This window comes from Mus pahari, chromosome 14, assembly GCF_900095145.1.
Source record: "Mus pahari chromosome 14, PAHARI_EIJ_v1.1, whole genome shotgun sequence".
Classification (NCBI taxonomy): domain Eukaryota; kingdom Metazoa; phylum Chordata; class Mammalia; order Rodentia; family Muridae; genus Mus; species Mus pahari.
The window spans coordinates 66,036,757-66,046,582 of record NC_034603.1 but is presented as its reverse complement, the minus strand read 5'-3'; the positions used below and the strand labels follow the sequence as shown (position 1 = coordinate 66,046,582).

Genomic DNA, 9,826 nt, shown 5'->3' with positions numbered 1-9,826 from the left:
TCCTGCAGGAAGTTCTGCTCCAAGATGCTCTCAACCTGCAGGGGACCAAGGTGAGTGGAAATGAGGAACTGCAAAGCCTTTCTCCCTCCCACCAGAGCAGGCTGAGGACCCTGAGTACCTAGGGAGGGGAGAAGACTTTCCTCTAGGGATAAGGCTGGGGCCTGTGAGCACAGTAGGTCTGCATGTTCCCACAGGTCCTTGCCGCACCCCCACCCCATTCTGAACTCCCCCTGGCGTCTGTCACTTTTTCTCACCAGCTTCAGTTGCACTAGTAAGATCTTTTTCTCCAAGGATTTTACTAGAATCTTCAGTTGTTCTTCACCTAGGACTGGAGGGAAAAGCAGAGAAATAAAAAAACAGAACAAAAACAAAACAAAAACAAAAAACCATGTGTTGCTGTTATAGAGGGAACTACAGACTCCAAATAATGTTAGCACACTCTGATCAATTAATCAATGCATCCACACATCCATCCATCCATCCATCCCACCCTCCATCTATCCACAGCTGAACACCTGCTCTAGAACTTACACCTTTGCTGGTCATTAACTTATAAAATGTTGTGATTTTTCACTGGGTAAAATGACACACAACTTTAATCTCAGCATTCTGGAAGGCAGAGGTATATGGACCTTTGTGAGTTCAAGGCCAGATTGTTCTACATCGTGAGTTCCAGGCCAGCCAGGGCTACACAGTGAGACCTCATCTAAAAAAGAACAGCCAACCAAAATTCTAAACTTTTGAAGCAGTTTTGGGAGAAGTCCCGTGCTTTCTGTTTGTTTTTGAGACAGGATCTCATTCTGTAGCCCAGGGTTAATTTAGGCACTCTGTACCCAATGTGGCCTGAGATCTACAGTGATCCTCCTGCCTCAGTTTCCTGAGTGCTGGGACTATAGGCACAAGCTACCTACCACACTGTGATAGCCATAGTTGAGGGGTTTCCTTTGGGCTTGGCATCTGACAGAAAGTTTCCCCACTGACCCACCCACAATTTTTCCTTTTGAGACAGGGTCTTAGTGTGTTGCTCTGGTTGTCCTGGAACTCACTATGTAGACCAGGCTGGCCTTGAAGTTACAGAGATCCTCCTGTCTCTGTCTCTGTCTCTCCAGTGCTGGGATTAAAGGTGTGCCTCAGTGTGCCTAGCTTTCCCTCGACTTGTATATGTGTATATGTTGTGTGTACACTTGAACTTACACACATATGTGTTCAAGCACACTCAGGTGTATGCCATGATGTGTATATGGAGGGAGAGGACAACTTGAAGGAGTTGGTCCTTCACTGTGTGGGTCTGGGAATTGAACTCATGCTGTCAGGCTTGGCAGCAAGCACCTTACTCATTGATCCTTCTTATGGCCCTTGAGAAAAGTAGCAAACATTGCAGGCTTATGTCCAAAGGACTCAGACATTTTGTTTTTCAGTGGGAAAATGTGTCCTGCAGAGGTCAGGTGGAAATACAGGCACAGGATCAGAAGAGTAGTGACTCTGAAATTAAATGTAACAGGCAGGCTGCAATGCAGAAGTGATGGACTTAGCCCCATGCAGAAGGTTTGAAAATATAAAAAAATAAAAATAAAAATGGACCTACAGGGGCTGGAGAAATGGCTCAGCAGGTAAGAACACTGAATGCTCTTCCAAAGGTTCTGAGTTCAAATCCCAGCAACCACATGAGGGCTCACAACCACCCATGACAAGATCTGACACCCTCTTCTGGTGCATCTGAAGGCAGCTACAGTGCACTAATTAATAATAATAAATATATCTTTGGGCTGGAGCAGCAGGGACTGAGCGAGCAGGGTTGACCTGAGTGAGCTAGGCCAACCGGATTGAGCAGAGGTCCTAAATTCAATTTCCAACAACCAGATGAAGGCTCATAAATATCTGTACAGCTACAGTGTGTACTCATATACAATAAATAAATAAATTAATAAATGAATAAATAAATAAATAAATCTTTTTAAAAAGTGGACCAAATGAAACCCTAGGAATAAAACTAATTTGGTGGTGATTTTTTTTTCTTTCTCAAGTACCTGTATTGAACTCAGGGCCTTGTGTATGTATACACACATGTATACGTTTATATACACACATATATATACATATATACACACACACATATATAAATATGTACATATATGCATACACATACACCTATACTTACACATACACATATACATAAATATATAGACATACATACATATACATATACATACACATACACATATACATACATGTACACATATATACATATACATATATACATACACATACACATATATACATATATACACACATATATATATACATATACATATATACATATATACATATACATATACATATACATATACATATACATATACATATACATATACATATACATATACACACTATTGCATATAAGGCACCTGGCATCCCCTCATTCATTCATTTGGGAATCATTCACACCATTTACTCTTATAACAGAAAGAACCCCATCAGAATCACTTCTCACTCACCTGTCAGAGCCCCGAGGAAGTAGAGGATGGCGTCCATAGCGTCCTTCGACAGCAGGACATCTTTCGGGAGTGCTTCCATGGTCACTTCGTGTCCCTTGTCTAGAGCCCCTTCAAGCTGTGAGGAAAACTGGGTCACTAATACTTGCGGTAAAGGTCTAACCTAGCACTTGGCACACAGTAATCTGTGAGCCGAGGCTGACTCTCTCCCACTCCCAGTTTCTTCTGTGTGTGGTCAGGTCCTAGAAAGTGCTGGACTGGTAGGTAGTAGGCTCCTTAGTCCCTTGGGTTTGAGCTCAGGAAAGTACAAGCTGTTATCCAGCAGGGGGCGCCATAGGCTTATGGGTACCCTCTGGCATTCAGAGGGAGCGCAGAACTTCTGGGATCCCTGTACTGATGCTCTATTTTCAGAGACAAAGAGGCCAGTGGTAGCCCAGAGCCGAGGTGCACTTGGGCAGCCTTGGGAAGGATATCTGCTCTTTATTCCACAGCCTTGTGTCACTGAGCCATTGCCAATTCTCCTCCCGGTCTGCAATGACCACNGCCACCCANACTNCCCTTCCTCCATACTCCCTGTGTTCTGGGCTCTCACCTTCTGCTCAAGGTCCTGGAGCTCTTCTTTCTTTCCTAGGAGATGGCTGAGGGAAGTGAGTAGGGAGCTTCGCCCCACTGGACTCAACTTCTCCACTGCTTGAGTCTCTCGCTGAACCTCTTCCTTTAATGTCTTGAAGTCTACAGGCACAGTTAATGTGTCAGGCACCCCTTAGCTGGTGCCCTCTCGCCCTGAACATAGGTTTGGTAGGCTTTGTGATCCCTTCCTCAGGACCCGGTTCCCTGCCTCCAGCTTTTATCTGACTTTTTCTCTTTGCCAAGGGATGTGGTTATGAAGTTATGCTAAAGCCTTGTTATGAAAGATGGAGCAGAGAGGTGGACTAGACCCCCTGCTTTCAACTAACATGACAGTTAATCACGCTACCGTCACCACTACCACCCCGCATCCCAGGATTCAAACTTTATCAGTGCACAGTTGACTTCTGGTTTCAAAAGCTACAACCAGACATTTAGGGGAAGCCTGTTTCCCCTTGTCTTGAGTTTGTAGGACAAATGATGGTTTTGACAACTTAATGAAGTGGACACTGGGACTGTTTCAGAGAGCAGTGGGTCTGCATCCAGGGACTGTGGCTGTGAGCTGCAGCCTGTCCTATTTAGCAGTCCAAATCCCGAAAGTACATCTACTCTGCGATGGCGGGAATGGCTTCCTGGAAGTGGCTCTAAACCCAGGACCCAGGGTTTCTCTTCTTTCTCTGTCTCTCTGTGTCTCTCTCAGTCTCTGTCTGTTTTTCTGTCTCTGTCACTGTCTCTCTCTGTCTCTCTCTAACTTTTCCTTCCACTTTAATGCTTCTCTCCCTGTGTAGCAAAAGCCTTGAAAAAATTCAGAAAGCTCCTGTCCAATATCAGATGCCTGGATCACTGAGAAAATAAGAGGCAAATAGATAAGAACAAATCCTAGCTGGGCAGTGGTGTTGCAAGCCTTTAATCCCAGCACCTGGGAGGCAGAGGCAGGCGGATTTCTGAGTTCAAGGCCAGCCTGGTCTACAGAGTGACAGGACATCCAGGGTTACACAGACAAACCCTGTCTCGAAAAATACAAAAATCCTTCAGAATGGCAGCCAACGCTAGGAAGCGTGAGAGAGCACTGCCCCTCTGAGATCCCAGAGGCCTTCAGAATCCTCTTGCTCCAGTCCTGGGAGGCAGGAATGGACCAAAAGGACTGACACAGGGGCCGGAGGGATGGCTCCTGGTTAAGAGCACTGACTGCTCTGCCAGAGGTCCTGAGTTCAATTCCCAGCAAGCACATGGTGGCTCACAACCACCTGTACTGTGATCTGATACCCACTTCTGCTGTGTCTGAAGACAACTACAGAGTACTCATATAAAATAAAACAGATAAATCTTAAAAGAGGGCAGGGCTGGAGAAATGGCTCAGTGGTTAAGAGCAACGTCTGCTGTTCTAAAGGTTCTGAGTGTCTTCAATGTGAATTCTCAGCAATCACATGGTTTTTCACAACCATCTGTAATGAGATCTAATGCCCTCTTCTGGTGTGTCTGAANATAGCTACAGTGTACTTATATAAATAAAATAAATCTTAAAAAATAAAACTGATACAATGTGAAAAGGGCACTCACGCTGAGCTGGTATCACCCGGCATCTGGGTGACTCGGCGCCAGCTGCCGCAGTTACTGGCAGCAGATACATGCAGAAGAGGTTGCAGCTACTGAGGCCGCTGACAGCAAAGGTCTGGGGCAGCTGATCCCCTGCACATTGTCTACAGGTCTCTCCTTTCTATTGTTTTTATTGGAACTTCTTATTCTTGTCCTAACTTCTTATTGGAAGTTCTGCTGTAGTTGAGGGTCAGAGTTTGGTGAGATCTGTCCCACTATCTTCCTGACCTGTCCCAGGATGTAGGAGGGAGGAATCTAAGGTTTTGAACTTAGGTCAAAAGGAACACTTGGGTATGAGCTTCACTTCTCCTGGGTTTTCTGAAAACACAAAAAGAACATCTGTCACGACAAATTCTTTGCTGCCCTTCCCTAAAGTCATTGGCTAAGCCAGCCTCACGGTAGCATTATGAAAACATGGAGATTCTGGGAGCACACCCACCCATACAACTTTGGAACACACCCTGTCTCCTGTCCCTGTCTCTCTGTTTCTGGTTGTGCTTTAACCCCTGGTCTCTTTGTTTCTTCTGGGCAGAGTTTATGTCCCATGCATCTATCTGTCTGAGGACCCAGGAAACAAGAGCAGATGCTCTTGTTGGTACGTTATAGGAGCTGCTGCTATTTTAGGGTGGGGGCCTTTACCAGATAACTTCGAGGCAGAAGATCTGAAGCCCATGCAAAACCTGATCCTGGGCTTATAGAAGGTTTGCATGCTGTCATTGCAAATGTGGGGAATGTCTGTAAGGGACAAGAGAAGGCATCAGGCAGTCATTACCAGCTTCCCCACACCCTTCCTTTTCCAGTCTTAAAGCCCAAAGCTCCCAAATGCCACATCTACTTGCATCTACTTCTTTACCCGACCTTTACCTCTGGAAGCTGGAAGCTCACCCCTTCAATAGCAACCACCCCCCTCCCTCACAATCACCATCCAGGCTAGTGTCAGGATCTGTCTCCTCCTTGGGCTTCCTGAGGTCAGAGGTTGTGTTCATTTGACTTTTGGGTCACTCCCCACAGCTTCCCCAGTGCCCAGAGGCACCTGGAACTCAGGTCTTATTCATCTAGAGCAAACTTTGTTCTGTCTCCAGCAATGGGCAACATAAGAAGCTGCTCCCCCAACCCTCGCCTGATCCCCTCACACTGTGAGAGAGGATCAGGATGCCACTGCACAGACAGTCATCCCTTAACTTGAGGTCAGCACATGCTGGTCTCTGCTCACCCCACTCATCTTTCCCATTGACCATCAGTTGTCTCACTCGATAGGCCAGGACACAGCCCTTGGGGATGGTTACAGCCTCCTCGTCGTTCAAGGATCCCTAGGATTACACAATGAGAGTCTGTGAGTTCTCTGAGATCCATTAGGAGGAGGGACAGGATGCAGGTACAGGGCTAGGTCTGACAGACTTTGAGGACACAAGCAGTAGGAAAGCCTTCAGTAGGCTCTTCAGTTGTGTTTCTGGTGTTCTAAACTCATTGCCCTTGAAGCCTTTCCATTCATTTATTTTTTAAAAATATATACATTTATTTATTTATTTTATGTATGTGAGTACACTGTCATTGTCTTTAGACATACCAAAAGAGGGCATTGGATCCCATGACAGATGCTTGTAAGCCACCATGTGGTTGCTGAGAATTGAACTCAGGACTTCTGGAAGAGCAATCTGTGCTCTTAACCACTGTGCCATCTCTCCGGACCCCTTTCCATTCATTTCTAGTGATCACCCCCTACCAAGCTATGCCTGCATATGGACTGGACAGCAGAGGGAACTGGACAGACCTGCTCTAGCACCTGCCAGTGGATCATCCTGCCCCACATCCCAGGTCCCTCCTTCCTCTACACCAGCTTCCCTATTCTTATCTCATTCGGGAAGTCTTCCCCTGGCTCCCAAACCCTTTCCATTCCTCTTGAACATACTCACTAGATGTATGCATAGATTATAAGAGATGCACTTATTTCTACTGGGCTTTACCTGTGTGACTCATTAAAAAGTAGGGACATGGGGGGCTGGTGAGATGGCTCAGTGGGTAAGAGCACCCAACTGCTCTTCCGAAGGTCCGGAGTTCAAATCCCAGCAACCACATGGTGGCTCATAACCATCAATAACAAGATCTGACGCCCTCTTCTGGAGTGTCTGAAGACAGCTACAGTGTACTTACATATAATAAATAAATAAATAAATAAATCTTAAAAAAAAAAGTAGGGACATTCTGAAAGCAGGAAACTGCCTTCATCCTTCGATCTTAGTCCAGACTGACCTTGAACCCGTGACCCTCCTGTCTCTGCCTTCAGAGTGCTGGAATTACTAGTGTGTACCACCATATCAACCATACCAGTCAGGAGAGCGGGGGAGGGGTGGGGACAAATCCTGTATCACTGAACTTGCTCTGTGTTGTCTGTGGCCTATGGAGAACTGGCCTGCTGGGTACCACTGAGCAAGGGACAGTGTGTGTGGTCTGTCTCTCTCTGTCTTTTTCTCTTTCTATCTGTGTTTGTGTATAGCAAACCTTTAGTATCAGTGTGGCCATGCGGCGGAGAGAGAAGTGGCCTTTTGCCTTGGCAGTTTTCTCCAGAGTGACTTGCTGCTTGGCTTCCACCACCTCCATCACCACATACAGGTTCTTCCCGTATTCCCGCATCTCCTTCAGGAATGGGTGGTCTGCTGACAGTTTCCTAAGGCAGGAGAAGCAGGAAGACACCACTCTCAGCGTTTCCTCACCAGGGCCACGACCTGTGCTTTGCATTACTTTATTTTTCAGATAGGGTCCTGTTGTACAGCCTTGGCTGGGCTGTGTACCCATGGCTGGCCTTGAACTCACAGAGATCCACCTGCCTTTGTCTCTCAAGCACTGGGACTAAAGGTGTGTGTCACTATGTCCCTTAGTCTCTGCTTTTTTAATTTGTCAATCCTAGACAGTGCGGTGCCAGGGAAGGAATATGGGCACAGATCGGGCCACAGTGGAAACTCAGACTTGTGCTTCCTGGTAGGGCAGCTGCTTTGAGTCTGACCGTGAGCCATGCTCATGGTCTGTGTGTTCATCCCACCATCAGCATCTCAGTATGCTGAAATCACAATGACCCCCCCAACTCACTAAACTGGGTGATCACCTTTAATGTGGACCAGACTGAACCTTCTGTCCTTCTGTGCCTTCCTGCCTAATTTTGGCTTCCCATGGCATAAATTACTCTCAGTTTTTTGAGAAATTGCCAAATAGATTTCCAAAGTGGTTGTACAATTTATTCTCCCACCTTGCTCTAAATCCTTGTCAGCATGTGCTGTCTCTTGAGGTTTTGATCTTAGCCATTCTGATAGGTACAAGATAGAACTTTAGAGATGTTTTGATTTACTTCACTGGTGACTAAAGACTTAAATATTTCCTTAAGTGCTTCTCTGCCCTTCTAGATTCCCCTGCTGAGAATTCTCAGTTTAGCTTTGCACCCATTTGTAAATCATGTTGTTTTGGATGATAATGGCTAACTTCTTGGTTTCTTTGTTAATTCAGTGTATTCGCCCTCTGTCAGACACAGGGTTGGTGAAGATGCTTTCCTCATCTGTACACTGCCTTTTTGTCCTGTTGACAGGATTCTTTGCCTTACAGAAACTTTTCACTTTCAGGAAGTTCCATTTATCAATTATTGATCCTGGCAGCCCCTCAGCCCTGTCCTCTCACCTCTCCTTGTGCAAGTTCTCCAGAGCCGTGGGAACCACTCTGAGTGTCTGCACCTCCAGTGTGCTTCCTTGTGACAGGCTTGCAGTCCCCTTTACCTTCACTGTCTTTGGCACTTCTACATCTACCTTTACTTGGGCATTCAGCATATTCTTAAAGCTAAAGTTGCTACTGTCTGTTGGATCTGTGGGAGGAAGAAGGGAGAAGAAGCTGAGCTGGGAGGGCCCCCAATCACCAGCACCCGTAGGGAGAAATTTGGGCTTGGCGACACCTAACCATATCAGGGGGAAGTGCTTGAGAATCATCCTTGTGGTTCAGATGGCTGGCCCTAGCCCACAGCATCCTTCAGAGCCCAGCTGACCTGAGAGGCTCAGGGTGACAGGGTGACCTGAGGGGGAGCTGCCCGGCTCCAGCACATCCAGGAGAGTGTAGTCTGTGCGGACATAGCGGGCTCCCCAGAACACTGTGCTCTTCCTCTTCCTCAGCACCAGGCAGAAGGGACTGAAGCGTTTGAAGTCGATGAGGCTGTCTAGGGGCATCAGATCCCCTCCAGGGTTCAGCTTTCTAGTCAGGGCATGGGTGACACACTCAAACACAGGCATTGTCTCTGTGGAGAAAGAGATGGACAATGTCCAGGTGGCCACTGGGTCATCAAGACCTGGTAAGGACTCTGTAAGAGGGTGTCACCAGGCTTCACTCCTAGAGCTGGGGGGAGACAATTAGACCCCCCTGGATGTTGGATCTGGAAGGAGCCCAAGGAGTCCCTTTTTTGTGATGGACAATCCTGAGCTCTAGTGTTCACATGGCTGACAGAAGATGACAGCCTTCCCCTATGCCAAGGACTCTTTTCTCATTCCATGACCATTTCTTCACAGCCACAGAGCTCAGTTAGAGTTTGTCATCAGCAGGGGAGTGAAGTGTCCTCTCACACTAAGGGACAGTTGAAACTAGGACCTGGGGACACTAGGGAAAGGAAGCAACCACACTGGGCCCAGGAGCCTGGGCAGTCAGAGCAGAGCAGCTTCCCCAGTTGCCCTTCCCTTGGCAAGGCTACACTTGCTTGTACCCTCCACTTCCCTCCCACCCACCTCCTAGCAACACAGTTATAAATGGGCCAGCTTCCCAGTTCCTCTCTCTTGGTCCCTTTTTACCTTTGTAGGTTCTTTGTAAGATATATCCCCTTTTCAATAAAAAGAATTCGTATTCATCCTTTAAGACTCAACTCAAGGGCTAGAGCAATGGCTCAGTGGTTAAGAGCACTGACTGCTCTTCTGGAGGTCTTGAGTTCAAATCCCAGTAACCACATGGTGGCTCACAATCATCCATAATGAGATCTGAAACCCTCTTCTGGTGTGTCTGAAGACAGTTACAGTGTACTTATAATCAATCAATCAATCAATCAATCTTTGGGCTCATGGCAAGCAATGCTGGACCAAGGAGGAGGAGGAGGA

The 9,826-nt window shown here is 46.8% G+C and overlaps 1 protein-coding gene across 1 annotated transcript in view; it reads right to left on the bottom strand.

Moving 5' to 3' along the window:
* The window catches only part of LOC110331856 (gasdermin-A-like), a 28,214-nt gene extending 19,237 nt beyond the window's left edge, over positions 1-8,977 (bottom strand). The window contains exons 1-10 of the mRNA XM_021212722.1: positions 8,764-8,977; positions 8,379-8,559; positions 7,215-7,380; positions 5,929-6,025; positions 5,355-5,450; positions 3,941-3,962; positions 3,085-3,238; positions 2,496-2,610; positions 255-328; positions 7-35 (exon numbers count right to left, since the gene is read on the bottom strand). Of these exons, the coding sequence (XP_021068381.1) occupies positions 7-35; positions 255-328; positions 2,496-2,610; positions 3,085-3,238; positions 3,941-3,962; positions 5,355-5,450; positions 5,929-6,025; positions 7,215-7,380; positions 8,379-8,559; positions 8,764-8,977 (1,148 nt within the window). The remainder of the gene's footprint in view (positions 1-6; positions 36-254; positions 329-2,495; positions 2,611-3,084; positions 3,239-3,940; positions 3,963-5,354; positions 5,451-5,928; positions 6,026-7,214; positions 7,381-8,378; positions 8,560-8,763) is intronic.
* Between the last annotated feature and the right edge of the window lie 849 nt (positions 8,978-9,826).